Source organism: Anastrepha ludens, chromosome 4 (genome assembly GCF_028408465.1).
Source record: "Anastrepha ludens isolate Willacy chromosome 4, idAnaLude1.1, whole genome shotgun sequence".
Taxonomy (NCBI): domain Eukaryota; kingdom Metazoa; phylum Arthropoda; class Insecta; order Diptera; family Tephritidae; genus Anastrepha; species Anastrepha ludens.
The window spans coordinates 73,723,436-73,743,836 of NC_071500.1; the positions used below are offsets into that span (position 1 = coordinate 73,723,436).

Below are 20,401 nucleotides of genomic sequence, written 5' to 3' on the forward strand. Positions count from 1 at the left end.
CTTCAATGGTATTAATTTTCATAAGCTTACAATAGATTTTGGTACCATTTCTGGCCTTTAAAACTATGACACCCCATACAAAAGAAACGCATCAGACAAATATTTGGCTTTATTCGTTTTAAGAAGAAATATCCCATTATTAATTGTATAGAATTTGAAAGAAAAATAAAAATTGTATCCAAATAAACAAAATTTCGTTTTTCCAAAAAATTCTTATTATTATATATCGATGGCTTCTCTAGGGATTTATCAATCAACGAGCTAATTATGAGATTTCTTCTTGGGCAGACTTTTTAGATTGCCCCTTGATTTACGCGCGCTTCGTAGCAGATATTCCATGGCTTATAAGATAAGTGAATCTTCACATAAAATCTTTGAGCAACTCATCTGCTTTACTTCCTATTGGAATATAGGAGCTTCTTCTTATTGATTGGCGCGATAATCGCTTAAGCGATTTTGGCCAACTCTAACAAAGCGCGCTAATAGTATCTTTCTCATGCTGACTAGTGCCATTCGGGCTCACTAAGTGAAGATTATGCAATTCAAAAAGTTGTCAACGAATGAATCTTGCATAAAGAAAGAGAAGGAAGAATAAAGCCAATAATAATATAATGCATACGGTTATAAAAGACTTCCAAGAAGCAGCTGTAACAGCGAATGTTATGTACATTATTAAATTATATATTGAATAATTATATTAATACATAATTATAAATAACGAATCATCGATATTTTTTATATAGAAAAAACATCTGCCGATCATAGACTAAACGCTAGCATTTTCGGCACTGGCGAGTGTTAAACTGTCTTGTTTTTTTCCTGCACTAGTGAACTACTGCGCTCAAGTGAACTACTTTGCAAATAGCAATAATTTCAAACAAACAGTCAAATTTAACACAGAGTGCTGAAAAGTGAGAGAGAATTGAAATAACAGCAAATTCCAACAAAGTCCACAATCCCAGTTAACTGGTCGCATTAGTGCGAAACAGTCTTGAGTACCGACAACAACAATAATGCAAGTTTTCTTCTTTTGTTTCTCTCATTTAGTGAGATTACGAACCTCTCACTCGATGTGGTGAATTTTTATAAGATCCGCACCATGAACTGTAAGATAAGGCTTATGGTCTGCAATTCATGCACAGGAACAACGGCAATTGTCCTCATCCCCATTGGCTTCCGCGTGCCCTTTTCGAAAAAGTGCACTCGCGCACGATCCCGGGTGCGTGGCCAATCAAACCTTGGCAACGGTTAATTGGCTACTGTGAATGTGATCGACACCAATGTTGAAGTCACGTGCCATAGCGAGGTGGAAGCAGTGGATTCACTGGCATAATGTAGAGGACAACACCCACTCATACTACCCAATCGGCAGAGATCTACGCTCTCGGCTACAACGAAACACTCAAAACCATGTGTAAAAACCTCGGAGAGTTAAAAAAGATGATGGATGTTCAACGGCATGTTAATCAGCAAATTAAGAGCATGCTCTCAAACATATGTGCTCTTCAAGACAGATGAGAACAAAGACACAGCAGCAAACGGCACCAAACCAACTGTGACCAAAGCCACACAAACAAAAGCACCGACCGTTGCGAATGATAAGGCGAAAAGAGCTAAGTCGTTAACTGAGAGCGATCGAGCTACGAATACGATCACACAATTAATAGGAAAACCTTCCCGAATTTTTTCCCACACCCACCAAATTAATTATGAAGGATAACTCGCTATTGGCTGTAGAGAAGAACAAAAAACTGTTCTTAATTAAAGACCCTGCGACTAATCAGGCAGGAGAAAAGTCATGAAGCAGAAACGTGCGAAAAGCAAGCTTACACGGAACGACGCCATAGTTGTTAAGAAATCAGGTGATCTTTCCTATGCAGATATTCTCAAAATTGTGAAAATTAAGAGACTCTAAAAGACATGAGTTCGATGCTACGAAAAATGGCTCGGGGAGATCTGCTATTTCTAATATACTTAGCGAGTTTTCTGAGGAAAATATCTCTAAACTTCAAGCTGCAGTGGGGTAAGTATTAAGTGGAAAAGCAGAGGTGAAAAAACTCACAGATATCACACATTGGAAATCCGCGACATTGATGAGGTTAAAACTCATGACAAAATCTGTTTAGCCGTTAATGACCTCCTCCCTAATGTTAATCTAGAGCGGTCTAACATTCGATTATTGCGTAAAACATATGGAGGCACCCAAACAGCTTCTGTGACACTACTTGCGGACTGTGCGATGGAACTAATTAGCATTGGTAAAATACGTATAGGTTGGGTTGTTTGTCGCAAACATGAAAAAATTCAACCCCAACGATGCTTCAAATGCCTTAGAGTGGGCCTGACTTCCAGATATTGTGCGAGCAATGACGATTTCAAAGACGCTTGTTTAAAGACGTGCGGTTAAAAAGATCACCTTTCTAAAAAGTGCTGTTTACTGGTGGAATGAGAGAATTTCCATGCTTCGTAAGGAATACCTAAAGACAAGAAGGAAATTATAGAGGTCTAGAGGGAGAACAAACTTTCCGGAAAGTATGGTAAATTTTAAAGCAGCAAGAAAAGCTTTTAAAAACGCTATAAAAGATAGCAACGGAACAGCTTTTGGAACTTTGCGATGACGCCGCATACAAACTAGGGGGTTCCGCATGAAGTTAGCAATCAAGCAACAAACCAGAGTGCTTAACAACTTATTTAATAGTTGCCTTTCGAAAATTTTGAAACGCCAAAATTAAATTTTACTTGCAAATCAACGGAACAGCCGTCTATATTAGCTACAGACCAATATGTCTAACCAACTCTGCGGGCAACGTGCTCGAACGAATTTTATCCGATCGACTAGACGCGGAAGTTAGGTCAAAGGGAGGACTGTCCGAAAATTAATTCGGATTTAGAAAGGGAAATTCAACGCTAGATGCAGTATCTTCAACAATCCAGCTTTCAATCAATGCAATCAGCGGTACCCGCTGCCTAAATGGCACCAAAGAGTACTGTCTGATTATCTAGGGTATAAATGCTAGGTCAGAAATGCATTTAACTCTGTAAACTGAACAAAAATCTTAGACGCCCTAGAGCTTGTTGGGGTCTCCATGTACCTGAGGAGAATACTGCGCAGCTACTTCGTGACCGAATTCCGCCGACATTGTCGTTGTAAATAATCTAGAATTAGCGCAACAACAGACCAAAGCAGTATTTATATCCAGTCGAAGAGAACTCCTTTCGAATCGGAGTCTTCAACATATCTACCGCTGCTTCAATACAATATACAGTGGTCACACAATATATTCGTACACTCACAGCTTATAAACAGATATACCTGATACTTGCACGATTTATACAAAAAACAAAATTTTAATATATTTGTAAAAAATAACATTTGTATTCAATATTTAAAGAACAAAAACTTACAAATTCGTTTCTGAACTTAGAGAACTTAAGGTAATAACGAAATAAGACACAATTTTATGCAAAAATATTATTCGGACATAGCATATAAAGGATATTTTATTGAAAAAATAATAGAAAAAACGAGTATTCAGTACTTTTTTAATAACAGTTTCCAAACGTCGATGCATGATTTTTACCAATAACTTGGTTTCATTAGCTGCAATTGTCTCCCACTCAACACTTAAAGTTGTCTAGTAAAAGTTGTAAAGTTGTGAAGTTTTAAGCTGCTTAAAGTGGTAAATAAGACATACTTCCACGAGATAAGATGAGCGTTTTGGGCCGTTGTCTTGTTAAAACCAGTCCAAGTTTAACGTCACTATCATGCAAATTATTCTTTAAAATGTTTAAATATAGATGATTGTCCATTTTATCATCAAAACCATTTTTCCTACTCCAGATGCTGCGGAGTATTATATTTCGACTCATCACTGAATATGACGTTTTCCCAAAAATAATCTGGCTCATTTACATACTATATAGCGTTTGGCGAACTTCAAGCTCTTCTTTCTTTTAATATCTGAAATGCAGGGCTTGCGCCTTGCCAATCTACTACGATAACCAGCGTTATACAGACAATTAAGGACTGTTTATGGGCTTCCTTTTTTAGGTAAAGACTCTTGAATATTTCGACATTGTAACGTTGAGGTTATTTTTGAATTTTGCGCGACTGATACTACTATGTGCGTTCCTCACGAGGATTTAATATTTTTCACCTTCCGGCTTGGTGGTGATTAGATTCCAATTTACCAGTATTAACGTAATTAGCAATAACACTTTGCACCGTAGAATGCTATTTGTCAATTGTTTTGCCGATTTCGCGCAGAGACTTGTTTTCTAAGTCCACCCACCGCCCTATTTTGTTACTTTCAATCGAGATATTACGCGCAACTGACACTGAATCGGTGAGAAAAACTAAAAATAACCTATCTTACTATTTTTACTGTTAGTTTTGCATGAGCTGAAAGTGTACGAATAAATGTTTTGCATCATTTTGCTATGCCTGCCTGCTTTCCTTGGAACCTTTCAGTGTGAGTTGAAATAGCGTGAGTTTTGTTTACGAAAGCTAAAAATGTTTATGTACTACGTAGGGTGTACGAATAAATTGTGTGACCACTGTATATATATATATGTATGTATGTATATATAGATATGTTATTGGCGCTTACACAATTTTGACGACAATCCTTATTGCGACTATTGCGATGGAAATATTTTGGAGGACGTACACCACATATTCTTCACATGCTCGCATTTCCGTTCTGCAAAAGAAAAACTCCATAGAACCTTTGGAGAACCTCCTTCGCCGGAAACATTCGTCCATCATATGCTGCGCTCGAAGGAAAAGAGGAATGCGGCATGCGACTTAGTGGTCGAGATTATGAAAGAAATGAGGCGTGTGGAAGGACTGCGATACAGCAACTGCGGCTAATCGCCTTCCCTCTCCGTGAGTTAATACTTGACTTAATGAAACAGTTTTTCTGAGATCAGTAAGTCATTAAACATCTTACGTGAAACATCAAAATTCGGAGTGTGTTACATTTTTTGGTGACTCCTGTGAGGTCGCGATCACCTGATCAATTATAGTACAATGTCTGCATTGCATTTAGCTGCCTCATCACACTCTTCAGTTATGCGTTTAAGGAAGGAAATCCGAAGGGCAGATTTCTATCCGTACAAGGGGGAGAGTGAGATTTTACATCAGCATTTTGAGCGTTATGTACAACATCATTAAGACTTGGTCAGCGAGGCAAAAGAGGATGAGCTTACGGCACATGACGAGTTTTTTGCTGCAACAGAGGAGTTGTACGCCACCATATGCTTGACATTACAGCGCCGTTTGCCTCCCCAGGATACAGTTCAGGCCACGATTTCGACAAACAACGAAATGGCTGGCATGCGCTTGGACCCCGTGTCAATTCCAAGATTTGACGAAACGCCTATTAGCTGGTTGGCTTTTAAGGATTTGTTCGAGACAATGGTCCATAATCGGTCAGATTTGGACCCAACATTTAAATGGAGTAAGCTGCGTCAGTGTGTCGACCAAGAGGGTGGTCCGATTACTGGAGGGTTGTATATAGGCGGCTACGATGAAGTGTGGTCTGAGCGCCGCTACGACAAACCCTTCTTGTTTGTCAGATACGCATGTACAAAGTTTCTTTGATCTACCAGAAAACTCAGCAGAGACTTCGATGACGTTGCGAACCATTGTTGATTACGTGCGCAATTCATTCCGAACGCTTGCTATAATGGGCGTTCCAGTTCATCACTGGGATGTAATTGCAGGTCCCGTACTTTTGCCGAAGCTAGTAAAAGCAACACGAAACGAATCGGGTATGAGTCTTCTAACCGTCAAAAGACTTATTAATTTTTATTGAGCGACGTGCCAACAACATAACTTCCACGTCACGTTTCGCCAGCATGCGACCTCGCACAGTCAAAGCGCCCGTTGCCTCCACTAAACCATCGCCATCCCTATGTACAACGTCCGCATACACCGCTTGCTCGGGTAATCATCGTCTCATGAGGTGCCATCGTTTTCACAACCTATAAGTACAGGAGCACTGGGGTATTGTTAAAAGCCCTAGTCTTTTCTTTTAATCGCCTTCGATCAGGGCATACCGCTCGTCAGTGCTCTTCTGTTTCTATTCGAATTGCCAGCAGAAGCACAACATACTCCAACATACGGTTAATCAAGGCAATATTTGCATAGCATCAACAGCGTCAGCTACAGGAGCTAGTCCTACATCGTCATCCAGTTCACACACTGTGGTGCCCTCTATTTCAGCAAGACCACAAGTGTATTCACGCAATCAATGACCGATGTAAGAGGTCCGGTCATTAATTGTCCGTGATAACCGGGACATCTTACTGGTTTTTAATCGCTATGGACAGCCGTACGAATGTCGTGAGTTATGCGATATCGGATCTCAGGTGAGCTTTCTCAGTGAATCCAGTGAATTCTGAACCTTCGTGGAACCCTCGGAGAGGTGCGGGTAGATGGTATATTCTTAAACCAAATCAGTGAGTAGAAATCAGACAATTATTATTAATAAGTGACTGTACACCTTTTATAAGTAGTTTTTCAAAAACCTTCTGCTTTATGTCACATCCTTGGGTAATTTACCAGGCTTAGGTATCTAGCTTCAGCGAATTTCCAATATATAGGTACGTACCTAAAGCTGAGGCCCTTGTTAAGTAAACTAGTCTAATATACAATACAATGCAATTTTTCAGCAGATTACGCAGGACTGCAGCTGTAATTAATTCAACTCCTGGGTACTTTTTAACTTCTTCTGGTGTCACCGGAATAATATATTCAGCGTACTCTAGACAATTTACAATAGGTTCTACTTCATCAGTGCCTTCATTAGAGCTAAACGTCTTTGCTAAATACCTAGCAAATATAGTACATAGATTCGCTTTTTGATCGCTTGTTTTAAATTGGTGTATTGTTCTGGTCTGTTCTTTTATCAGCTATGAGCCTGAACAGAAAACGATTGAATGCATCATTTTAAAATGTCTTGATCGCTGCATGTACATAGCTGTTTATTTTTTACGTTCAATTTCGTTTTATCTCTGGAGTTCTTGTTATGCTGCCAGCGTTTGCGTTGTTTCCATTTTTCTGCTTTCAGTTGCCTGTTTTCGTGTGGATGTACAGTTCAACGCTGCCACCAGAAGTTGTTACATAAAATGAAGCATTGTTCAATATTTGTCCAATTGCTCTAGCTAAAGTTCAAAATATTTCAAGTGGGTTAAAGCACTGGCAAGCCTTGTTGCCCGTATTCGTTCTGCATCTTGCGATACTAATAGGTGTACCAGTGAGTGATTCGAACTCTACTTAAAATCTTCAGTAACAGACAAACATTTGAATGTTTTTGTAGACAAAAAATCAATTGAGTCCAAAGTTTTCTTTGTATCAGATAGCCAGAGAGTTGGTTTACCAGTTGAAATTGAATTACAGCTTACACATTGCATGGCTTTGTACAATTTTCGTCCTTTGGCGCACTCTTTACGACCGCGTATCTCTCTACTTTCGGGTGTTGGGCCATGGGCGCTTCCCATGGCGATATCGCTGTATTTTCTGCGGGATGCCCCGGCGTGCAATGAAACTTTTTTAGGGCGAAAATAAAACAATTAGAAGACTAGTCTTTTATTAGTACTAAATGTACTGTCTTTGAAGTGAAATAAACGAACACTGCGATATATGATTTTATTGGGGTCTACGTGTATTTTTAATGTATTATATACGGGACCACAAATAAGAAAGGGTCGGAGTGCATGAAGTCTATCGACAGGCAAATTTCCCATTATTTGGGTTAGCAGCTTCGGCTTATAATGAAAGCAGTTTATGGAGTCTCGAACGATGCGACTACAAGCTTCTCGAGCAGTGACCAGCCAAATGCGGTCTCGGAGAAGCGCTAACAATGCTTTTGTCCCAGCATGGTGAATTTGAAAATATAGGTACCGTAAGTATGTAGTAACGAAGTGCGAGGTCTTGCTTAAGAACAGTGGGAACTTGGCATCTTACGGGAGAGGCGCATTTAATAGGCGCCCTCCTACTCGGAGTTATTTAAACTTTAGCGATAATTCCGAGTAGTTGTGCAAAATCAATTTTTTTTAATTGATTCGCAGGATTTTGCTTGGAACAGGAGTCTGTAGTACAGATGGATCCATTTTAACCTAATGCAGAACGAGCTCGGAGTCTGTCCACAAGTTTATATTTCCAATTGGTCGACTCAACATTGACGCTATTTGTGGCCATAATTTTGCCAACAGATGGGCTGCCGAGAGCTCTAGACACGGAAAAGATTTAGTCTTGAGTGGAGCCACTTAGACTTTCCAGTAAGCAGAGTATATTTCGTTCCACCAGCCGATTCGTTACATATGACGCACGTCGGGGAAGTCATGAATTGGGCAGCTTGCTCTCGACTTGGTATTTACAAACCGAGAAATTTTTATTGATGATTGCTGCAGTAGATTGGCTTTGCCGAGGCACAATGAAATCGAGTAATCCCAATTGAGCTTTTGAAACCAAGGTTTTTGTAATAAGATTTTTGCTTTGGTAACTAATGAGGCAAGTAAACCAAGAGGGTCAAAAGGCGAGCCGAAACTGACAATATGTTTCGGTTAGTGGTTCGTAAACTCGTAAAGTGTTTATCTGAGTCAAACTGGAACAAATATTCCTTCGGCAACCAGTGGAATTCAAGTGTTTTTGTGAAGTCTGTATCACTCAAGTTTAAGGCTTTTTCAGTGCTTTTTTCTGCTTCTTCTTTGTAATTGGCGCGATAACAGCTTACGCGATTTTAGCCGAGTTTAACAACGCGCACAAGTCGTTTCTTTTTCGCCTTCCTCTTCCTCTGCTACCACCAGCTGGGACCGCATCGAATACTTTCAGAGACGGAGCGTTTGTATCCATTCGAACGACATGACCCAGTCAGTAAAGCTCCTACAGCTCATCGCCGTTGCCAACGAGCAAACGTCCAAACATCTTCCGCCAAATCTTTCTCTCAAACACTCTAAGCGACGCTTCATCGGATATTGTCATCGTATACGCTTCTGCGCCATACGGTAGGACGGACATGATGAGAGTCTTGTAGAGTGTTAGTTTTGTTCGTCGAGAGAGGACTTTACTACTCAGTTGCCTACTTAGTCCAAAGTAGCACTTGTTGGCAAGAGTGATTCTATTGGATTTCTAGGCTGACATTGTTATCGGTGTTAATTCTGGTTCCTAGATAAACGAAGTCTTTTACAACGTCGAAACCATAATTGTCAACAGTGCCGAAATGCTAATGCGTCGACTGTTTGTTTGATGACAGGAGGTAATTCTTGTTGTCCTCACACGATAGAGTCACCCTGTCTGAAACCTCGTTTGGTATCAAACAGCTCGGAGAGGTCCTTCCCAATTCTGATGGCGCTGATGGTATTGAGCAATATCATCTTGCATAGCCGTATTAGTTTTGCGGGATACCACATTCAGACATCGCGGCATACAAGTAACTCCTTTTCATACTGTCGAATCCAGCTCTGAAGTCGACTAGAAGATGGTGAGTGTCTATCTTCTTTTCACCTTTCATTGGCCTTTTCCAAGATTTGGCGTATTGTGAATATTTGGTCGATGGTGGAATTTCCAGGTCCAAAGCCACACTGATAAGGACTAATCCCGCGGTAATTGGTACAGATCGCAGGATCACCCTTCTTATGGATTGGCAGATCACACTTAAATCCCAATCGGCAGACATGATTTCATCCGACCATATTTTGCATAAAAGCTGATGGATGCACCTTATCAGCTCCTCGCCGCCATGTTTGAATAGCTCAGCCGTCAGTCCGTCGGCGCCCGCGGCTTTGTGTTTCTTTAGCCGCGTTATCGCTATTCTCACCTCGTCATGGTCGGGTAGTGGAACTACAATTCTGTCGTGAACGATTGAAATATCGGGATCTTCACATTCTCTGTGACATGCACAGTTGTCACTATTTAATAGGTTCGAGAAGTGTTCCCTTCATAATTTAAGTATGCTCCGGATGTCAGTCACCAGATCGCCGTCTTTGTTCTTACAGGAAAACGTCCCGATCTTAAAACTGTCTCTAAGCCTCCGAACTTTCTGGCAAAATTTTCGGGCGTTGTTCCTATGGGCAAGCATCTCAAGCTCCTCGCATTCACGTATTTCGGCTTCTCATTTCTTCTTTGGGATAATACGTCTCTCTTTCTTTCTTAGATCTCGGTAGCGATCACACATGGCTCGCGTTGCGCCCGATCGCAGCGTGGCTCTATAGGCAGTATCTTTTCTTTCTGCAGCAGCATGACTTTCCTCGTCCCACCAATTACACTGGTCGACAAAAAATGATTATTTTTCTGATTCAAGCATCGGACCCGGCCTATCTTATAGATTTTTCATCGCTGAATACGAATCTGACCTTAAAAAGTTTCCATCACGTCAAGATTTTGAAAAAAATTAGTTCAAAAAGTCAAAAAAACGTGTTTTTGACCATTTTTGACCAAATGTAGTGGATGAACCTGAGGTGATGGAAGCTTCTACCTAGCCTTAAACTGAAGCCTGAACCTTCAGTTATAAGATCCAAATCGAAAATACCCTGAATCAATTGTAAATTTTGATGTAGCACAATTTTTTTAACTGCTCGCGCACGATTTTCATAGGTGCAGCCATGCAGGCTAGTTAGCCTTATCATAGTGGTGCGCTGACTTGTACCTTTTACCTATCATGTTTTTAGTTACTGGGTTTGCTTAGCACGATTCGGAAGTTGTAATTTCAAAATTGAAAGTGTCGGATTCAAATTTTTTTTTTATATGTGATTTTTTTTATATTAGATATATATGTTATCAGAACTGCACTTTACATATCTTTTGTGATAAAAAGTTCATTTTTAATTGACACTTCAACATAAATTGGTCAATCAATATCTTCGAAGTTTCTTTATCATCAGTTTTTTTCAGGACTACATCTCAATTTCTTAATATTAGAATCTGACCTTTACCTACATCAGATATTTTTCAAATATATAAGTTTTTTGGTTTTTATACTTTAACTGATTCCTCAGGTTTTACTATGCCTAGAGTTTGTAAAACGGATCCAAATAATTATTTTTTCGGGCTTACCGGAATCCGATTTCTTCTTCGACGACAGTACATAGAGAACAAGAAATGTGGCTCCATTGCTCGTGCATGCCGGATTGTTAGGCAGTACTCTCTTAGAGCAGGAGTGAGAGTTGAGTGGCGAATCTTCTGGCTGTCTGTTGTGATTGCAGCTTTTCGATGTCGAGCATTCTTTGCGTAGGTAGATGTACTCTTTTTGCTGCACAGAGGCGTGTACGTAGTTTAGCTGCACCAAGATAATGAGCTGAGTCGATTTTGGGTCCACAGATTGCACGTACATCTAAAACACTAGAAGTGTTTCTTTCATATATTATAACATGATCGATCTGGTTTCGCGTTTTTCGATCAGGAGGCACACGTAGCTTGGTGAACCTTTTTGTGCTGGAATCTGGTGCTGCAGACTACCATGTTTCGAGCCCGGGCGAAGTCGATTAGCCTGATCCTGACTGCGCGACCGAAAAATCCCTGCTTGCTCACCGTGGCATTGGAGTCGCCAATCAAGACTTTTATATCGTGGCGGTCGCAGCGCTCATGGGAACGTTCCAGGCACTCATAGAAAGAGAGTCAGTCATAGAAAGAGTCTTTGGTCGCATCCTTAAGATATTAAAAAATCGCGGATGTTAAAAAAATCCACCGGAGTGAACGACAATACTTGGCGACGAAGTCTCTCTCCCACAACAAATCCAACTTTTTGGTTTGGCATCTCGATATTTTGAACATTGCAAAAAGAAAACTTTCGATGATAAAGGAAGATACTTTTGCCAATAACATTCAACTATAAAATTTCTTAGTATTCATTTATTTTTTTCTATTCGTTTTTAACAGAAACGTTTGCTCATAAGCTACATATGTATGTACATACATGTGTTGAAAACTATTGCTTAAAGATAATTCAATGAACCAAAATATTTAAGCTTGACATAAAAATACTTGAAATAAGGTATTTTTCTTTGGTAAGATATGTTAATTTTACACGAATAGTGGCTTCCAGACAAATAGGTCCAGTGTTCTGTGTACAATTGTACTTTTCGTTAATGGTTTAAGTTAATATAGTAGTTGACACCCCCTTAATAAACTACCAACAACATGTGCTCACACTTACAAAAAACATTCCTCTCGTCAAAGCTACAACACAACTCGAAAAACTGTTCGGATAAAAGAAGGCTTTGATAGTAATTTTGTAACTAAAAGAACCTGAAAAACTGTTTTTGAAAATATCATAAAAGCTATGACAGTGACATGAAAAGTAGTTGAAAAATCAAGTTGCAAACACAAGTAGATTAATGATCCGACTTTATATTGGCCTGAGACTTTATCAAAAGTAGGGTTCATTCTACAAAAATAATCATATGAATCCTAGTTTAAAAGGGCGTTTTCCAGAATATTTGTATACAATGTAAAAGTATCGCATCAGTACATATATATCAGTGTATATACATGGCATCAGTTCAATATAAATACTAATACTTTCTAAAGTTATATGCTTTGCAACATTGTTGACGTTTTCAAACATTTTATTTACTTTGAAAATTATTGGAATATTAAATAATAAACACAAATATCTTAAATGATAAAAACAACTTCATTGAAACTTACTTTCCTTCGTTCTCCGCCATCGAGAACATCAACGGAACTGTTGGGAACCCGATACATCGTCAAAAGTTTTAAGGTTGCGTTTAAGAACATTTTTCTTTGTTCAAACACAAAACAACAGGCGACCTCCTTCTCCATTTTTTCACACATTAATGGTCAGTGAAAAGAAAATTTTCATATGAAAATATTTTGACGTTTCTTTTCATTTTTTCACGGAACGCGAATCGAAAGTGTAATGAAAACGGGGGAAAACTTGTCAACGAGGAAACGAAAAAACGAGAAGAAAAAGTCGTCCACTTGAGCGGAAAAATGGCAACATTAAGCTAATTATTTATTGAAGAACTTATAGATTCAAATTGAATTTAAAATCGTGGCAAATTTTAATTAGAAAAAATAAAGCAGATAAAAAGCATTCCTGCAAACGAATTGAACGACTTTCTTCTTTTCTTCCTCCTGCCCTACCTTCTTTTCACACGCTTATATATACCATACATGGGAATAATTTTTTTCCTCGTTACATGTTCGCTCAGTAACGAGCAACCTGAAATTAAAATTTTTAATAAATACACACATGCGTGGCGAAATGAGTTTAAACCGATTGTTTAGATTTGTGTGTGTGACATTTCTTTGGTTTGTTTCACTGTTTTTCTTCGAGCAACCAAAAATCTCTCTTGCAACAGCAGCGTTGACTAGTTTGTGTTATAAAAAAGCACCAAAATGCCCATTTCAAGAAAAGAAAATACCAAATTTTTATTGAATTACTTAAAGAACTTTGTATGCGTTATAAAATGTCTTTTCTGTGTTCGTTTTTTTTAATAAATGTGTTATCGTTACAGTGTATTGAAAAAACAGTTTTAAAAATCCATCATTGTATTTAAAACTTATGTTAAGATAATTTCTTAAAAAATAAGGGCCGGAGAACACTTTTTGCTATATTTGAAGTTATGTATCAAGATAAGGTCGTTATGGTTTCTCCAGTATTGTCTGCTATTTCTTTTGTTTTACTATGAATACACCTGTATGGTTTTAATTCGTATTCAGTAAATTCAAAGGATTTTACAAATTTATAAAAAGTTTTTAAATGTTAAGAAGAGTTGAGAGAAGTGAATTCATTACTCTTACATAACCCCAAAATAAGTAAAAAATTAGATCTGATCGCTCAAAACATCAAATTCAACAATCAAAAAGTGTTCAATAGCACTAAAATCCTCACCACTAATTGATATGCAAGTGTTTTTTGTTTGCTAGCTTCAGATAAAAAAACCAAACTTAAACATTTTCGAATTTTGTGTATTAACTGTGTGACGTCGTACATGCATTTTATTGCGAACTTTTCCGTAGAAACAAGTTGGAAAAAATTTAAGAAAAAATTATTAGCAATTAATGCTGTAAAGCAAGAAGCTTCAATATCCCAACCAACTATCCATTATGGAAAATTTCTTCGCCATGAAAAACACTTCTTGTATTCTCTGTAACATTTTGTTTATTACTACTCGATGAAATTGGCATGCATTTTGGAAGCTGAAAGTTGGTAAAACTTAGATCTTGTTCGGTGCGCACCACCACACTTTAACTTGTAACAAATTGCAGCTATTTTTTGACAATGAACGAAGTTCTTCCGAAACTATTAAAACACATTCGTGCCTATATTATACATAACTGTGCGCGTTATCTTCGTGCGTATATTTGAACCGTGTGTTTAAAATAATAACTGTAGAATTCCAACTTGAAGCCTAATTCAATTACTGTCATACTCCTGTCTTGCAATGTAATTGGCCTTAACAATGTAATTCATCTCTAATTTATACTTTTCGGACTTATATTTAAATATAATAAAGTATATATATAATTTTATCACCTACACAAATTTTGGTTGTTTTAACTACAGTGATAAGCAATAAGTTACGTGGAAGTTACACCTTTTCTTGCAACAAGCATATTTAAAATTGGATTTTTTCGAATGTAGCTAACAGCCTTTTTATGAGTTACCATTGTGAAGTCATAGCCATTGCACTGTAATATTTTGTCATGGATGCGCAAGCCTGCTCTAGACGCCGGACTCTTTTCATGAACTTCAGTAACATAAATGCCCTGAAAAAATAAATTCCTTAAATTATATTATAACCGTTTATATTACGAACATAATCAGTATATCCCTGTGGGCTTTTCCTAAAATCTTGGTCTATGCCACCTCCTATTTTAAACCCACATTTCAATATTTCTCGGCCGTCTATATCGTATTCTTTTTCTTTATGAAGCGTTATTGGAATCTAAAATAATAGTATTTATTAAATGAATTCCTTTTAAATATTTTGCTTACACTCAAACATTCCATGGCCGTTCCGGCCTGATGTTGAAAAGCCATTTTTGCCATTCTAAGGTTGAGTTAATATGTTTGAAATTCTGAGCTTCAAAAGTAAATTCCAAGTAAGGCGTCTAACTAAATTCGACATAACTAATCGATACTTTCATTTCTTAATCAGGTGCGTTTTGCTGCGATACTTAATCATATACAGGGTCACTCAAGTTCGAAGTAAATTCAATACATAATTATGTTTTTAACATGCCGGAATAGTAATAATCAGCTTTCTTTATTCCAAAACGAATGTACTAAAAGTGATAGCATTTGAACAACAAAATTTATCAAAAATAAAGTGTAAAAGTATTTTTTATTGATGAAATTTCATATCGAGTTACTTGTCAAAAGAAATAATAAAAAACGAAACAGTGCAATCAAGACAATAAGTTATTTGAGCGCTAAATGTCCTAAAGTACGTTCACATATGTATTAAGTACTAATAAACCCACAAAATTAATATACCTGTTCACATAGAGCAGATTACCTGCAAAATTGACATCCAGCTGTCAATACTATTGTGAAAGTTTTTTCTTCACCAAATTATTTTGGTGAAATATTTCAGTCTTTTTGGTTTGTTTAACTATTATTAACAATAGCTAATTTAAAAGAAGCATTAGCTAATTTAATTGAGCAATTGGCTGTTAATAATAAACAGTTGGAGGAAACCCGCAAAACGACGTCTACAGAGGTTTCAGAAAATACACATGCGAAATTTGATATCACATTTTATAATAAGCAGTAGGTAGACAAAGCGTTTATGGAAATACACTTTTTTCTGATATACAAATTCATAATTAATAATACCTAACAAACATTTTATTAGAATTATGACGGCCAAACCGTTTTCTTTTAGATTTAGATTTTATGTTGACGTTTTTCTTTACACTCGTAAAAATAATGATCTATTACACAGAAAACACAGGGTTGTATGTCAAAAAGTATGATTATTATGTAGGATTATTTTGAAATGATATGGTAAGAATAGCAGGAAATGAAATGAAGTTTTTCGAGTGTAATGTGTCTTGAAAAAGTCAAGTCGATGATATTGCCTCTTAGTGTTGTTGACTTATTGACGTCTGATGCACAATCGGAATTGAACATATCTTTCATGAATTTGATAAATGTTTCGTCATTTTTCACGTTTGTGTAAATGTAACTTGATCTATTCCATTGCGATTCCATTTACCTCTTGCTCTATATCCATACAAAATATCTATCAAACAAATAAAATTAAAATTTTCTTTTGGAAAATGCAACCATTCCAACAGTATTTTCTTATGACGTTATCACATCAAACTATCTTCAGTAAACCGTCTTTACAGACAACCTCTTTTTTTTATTGCTTCCTAAAAGTATTACACCTGTCTATATAAACAATACGTAAATTGTTTTAAAGATATTTTGATAGTTAAGTGATACTGTAAGGCCATTGCACTTCAGGATCATTTAGAAATACATATGTAGTACATTTGTAAAATATTTACTATAATAATTAGGTAATTACATAAGCATTATTATTATATTACAAGAGGTCTCTTGGGGTTTTCGTTTTAGTCTCTTATTGAATTTTTCTTCAGCAGAAAGCTTCCTCATCGTCGGATTTGTGTGCGTAAGAAGTCTGCTTATGAGCCTGCTGCTCGCAATTTGTATTGCTTCGTATACTGTGTCGATGTTTAAGTCACGGTGAATGTCAGCGTTCGGTATATATCATGGTGCATTTGTTATTGTCCTAAGTATCTTCGACTGGGCACGTTGCAGTATTGTCAAATTGGATTTAGAAGCTGTGCCGTAAATTTCAATACCATACTTCCAAATTGGTGCATTTGTCGTTTTGTAAGTTAAGGTTTTGTTTTGCAGCGAGAGTTTTGACTGATGTCCTAGCAGCCAGTACAGTTGCCGAAAACGGTTTTTAATTTGGTTTCTTTTTTTTATTATATGATTCTTCCAGTTTAGTTTAGAGTCAATTGTAATGCCTAAGTATTTAGCTTTCGTATCAGTAATCGCGTCAGAGTTTCCAATCTTTAAGGAGTCTATGGTTACCTTTCTGTTCGTGTAATTGACTTGAATTGTTTTTGTTTCTATATTCCCGGGTACTTTTTCCCCAGGGCCCGGAGTTTTCAGAGGGGCCCGGACTCGAGATAATACGTATTTATATGAATTAAACATAATTGGAAAGGGCCCGCTTTTGCAATTTCCCCCCGGGACCCCGATATGCTCTCTATGGCCCTGCTGACTCCTATTATTAATCATAGTCGTTGCAAAATTCTGTTAACAGTTCTCCATTTTCATTCCTAGCTCTAAGACCGTGCTTGCCCATGACGAATTCAAGCTCCTGTCAAAAATTGCTTTAAAATTGGAAATATGAATAAGAAGCGACAGTCGGTTCTACGTTACCGAAACGACCCGGATTTTTATCCGGCCAAGGACTGTCACTCCAGCAGCATTCCCCGTATGTAGGTAGGGGGAATGTTTATGCTGCTACAACAACAACAAAATCCCCTCTACGGTTCACTAGACAGGGCTAGTATACTGGGGCGGCAGCCCTTGGTCGGGAAAAACCCGAGTCATTCCGGTTACGAAGAACCGGCTGCCATGGGAATGTGTACCGCAGGTTTCACCCCTGCAGACACGTGCTTGAGCCTGAGCTGCACGTCAGGAGACACCTCTTAGACTACGCTGACGAAATCCAGGACAAAACTGGCCAAACGCAGTCAATAAACGACATCCACCGGGAGACCGTCACCACCTTCATGAACTGCCATCCTGTGAATGCCGTAATCGGAGTCCAACCACCACTTATTGCAGACGAAGAGCTCCAGCCTCCCCGTGTAACACTGGCACAACAACGTTCTGGATACTGCAGCAGGTTAAACTCCTACATATCCAGAATTGACCCCGACATACCAAACACATGTCCGGCATGTGAAGGCACCCCGCACGACACTAACCACCTCTTCACATGCCCCCTCAAACCGACTCATCTAACCCCCATCTCCCTCTGGACCCAACCTGTCGAAACAGCATGTTTCCTGGGGCTACCCCTAGATGACCTAGACGGAGATGACCGGTGATATGCCTACACTGACAGGGCTACCTATGCTGTTAAAACAACAACAACAACAAAATCCCCTCTCTTTTCCGCGTTCGCCCTTCTCCCACGAACAAACTGTTTCCCTCCCTAATGTTGCGTTGTGTAAATGGGCACATACATATATCAAATATTACATACACGTCTATTAAATAATTTTGTAATATAAATCTTAATATACCCATCAAATACAAATCCGCAAATTGAAAAACGATAAAATCAAAAATTTTGTATTTTTATTTATGTATCATTGTTCATTTACTTATATGTTATTTATTTTTAAGCACTTCCTGCTTGTTGAAAAAACCAAAATAGGAGCATTTTTGGGCAACTTTACAAACTTGATAATCAACTAACTTAAAAACTATAGCCTTCCCAAGGGTGGAATTTTCACTTTTAGAACGTAAAAATGTTTTTAACGTTAACACGTCAATTATTTTTGCTTGGTAGTAATATTTTTATAGCTTATCTTTAAGCGCAGTACGTGGTAAAGATACATCGAATACAATAGGTGGATTCTGAGGCTTATAATTTATATCACAAGTGGATGCGTTCACATAGATAATATTTCCATCTGAAGTAATACCGTAGCCCTCATGAATATGGCCAAACACGTGGTATTTAGGTTTGACGCGTTTCTGAACAGTAGTTAATAATTCAACACAGCCGGCGCGAATGCCAGAGCAGCACAAATCTCCATGACCTATGGGAGGTGTGTGCGTTACCAATATATCTACATCATTGGGTATAAGGTTCCATTTGTTTAAACATGCTTCACCTCGTTGCAAATTAAATGCCCATTTACAAAATTCTGGTTGCCAAGGGGTACCATATATTCGGATGCCCATTACATTTACTAATTGGTCTTCTATATATGTACAATTGGTTAGAACTTCCCGAATATTTTTTGTTTTCAAAGCAATTTCTATGTCCTCTTGGGGATTTCCCAACAAGGGCATATTTTCAAGACTCAAGTGGCCAGTATGTTTTGTCCTGTTCACAAGTACAAAAAATATCGGGTTAAAGATATTGCAACGACAAAAGAAATATACATACCGGCTATTAGCGCATTCATTACGAGAATATTCTGTAAAATTTGTGTCAAAGCTCAGCTCGTGATTTCCAGCTATTACTAACTTGTGTTTATGAGGCAGCGTAGAAATCCAGTTGTTAAACTCAATAACTTCTTCACGTTTACCACATTTGGTAAAGTCGCCAGCGTGAATAAATATATCACCAGTTGGTATATCAAATCTCAAATAAGATGTTAACGAATGTGTATCACTCATACATACGACACGGACTTTATTAGGTCCTTTCTCTGTCTGTGGTTGACTCATATGAACTTTAATGACACGTTGAGTCTTTGAAATTTCTTTCCAAGCTGCCGTCGGATCATGTGTTAATGGATGTACCGTTATTGGAATATCCATAGTCTTTAGATAAACCTGATCATTTATATACCTACACGTTAAATTTCAGGCTTTGAGAGTTGCAAAACCAAGCTATATTTACATTAATTCAATATGTACATTAAAAGTAGTAATAGACACGAAAGGTACGGTTCAATATATTGCCCACTTATTTCGGATTCTTGTATCCCAATAGGTGAATAAGTGTTTGAACGATAGCCTTTTCGCTTTTTTTGTGAGAATTATTAGGAATTTTCCAATAAAAGTCACAGGAAATGCTAGTTCAGTGTTTATTTTACTAAAATTAACACCAACACTATACAGTTAACAATAGTTTTCAAGTTATTTGCTCGTTTATTTGTGTTTTATCTTCACCAAATTGTATGCCCTTTTCACATATATTTCCATTACTATAACTATGTAACATACATGCACTTTTGAAACACTTTATATTTATATACAAAATAAGCATTGTACAGTCCAATAAGTAAAAACATTCCTAACTGGTTGTCAAAAATGTCTACAGCTGAGATTGCCTGTTTCTAAAAGGCTGTTTTATGTAACATGGTTGCAAAAAAAATGATTAAATTTCATAGAAAAACGTATCAAAAAGTCTAACATATACCGCACAAATTCAGATATTATATTTGAAAAAAAAAAGGTTATAAAGGGGGGCATAGAGTGTATCACCATCTTAAAACTGAAAACCGTACTCTCCGGAGGCTTATAGTTTTAGGTAATTTATTGCTAAAGTTGCGTAATTTGGTGAAAAGCTGATGTTGCCAAACACCTTAAATAAGAGCAAAGTTCACGTGCATAGACGTTCACTAAGAGATTGCTTGCAAATCTGCAGTATTTTTACTTCAGTTTAGAATTGAGAAATATTTATGAAA

At 37.6% G+C, this 20,401-nt stretch overlaps 2 protein-coding genes across 3 annotated transcripts; both read right to left on the reverse strand.

The window, feature by feature from the left end:
- Positions 1-13,411: 13,411 nt before the first annotated feature.
- On the reverse strand, positions 13,412-15,131 carry LOC128859805 (tax1-binding protein 3 homolog). The gene is made up of 3 exons (XM_054096895.1): positions 14,970-15,131; positions 14,791-14,919; positions 13,412-14,740 (listed from the first exon to the last, which is right to left on the reverse strand). Exons 1-3 carry the CDS (start codon positions 15,021-15,023, stop codon positions 14,552-14,554), a joined length of 372 nt encoding a protein of 123 aa, XP_053952870.1. The 5' UTR covers positions 15,024-15,131; the 3' UTR covers positions 13,412-14,551.
- A 3,184-nt stretch (positions 15,132-18,315) lies between these two features.
- Positions 18,316-20,124, reverse strand: LOC128859806 (metallophosphoesterase domain-containing protein 1). 2 transcript variants are annotated; one of them, XM_054096897.1, is made up of 3 exons: positions 19,938-20,124; positions 19,153-19,601; positions 18,316-19,089 (listed from the first exon to the last, which is right to left on the reverse strand). In XM_054096897.1, the coding sequence occupies exons 2-3, from the start codon at positions 19,527-19,529 to the stop codon at positions 18,555-18,557; spliced, it is 912 nt and encodes a 303-aa protein (XP_053952872.1). In that variant the 5' UTR covers positions 19,530-19,601; positions 19,938-20,124; the 3' UTR covers positions 18,316-18,554. The 2 variants fall into 2 exon arrangements, with proteins under 2 accessions (XP_053952872.1, XP_053952871.1); XM_054096896.1 differs by having other exon boundaries at positions 19,824-20,124.
- Between the last annotated feature and the right edge of the window lie 277 nt (positions 20,125-20,401).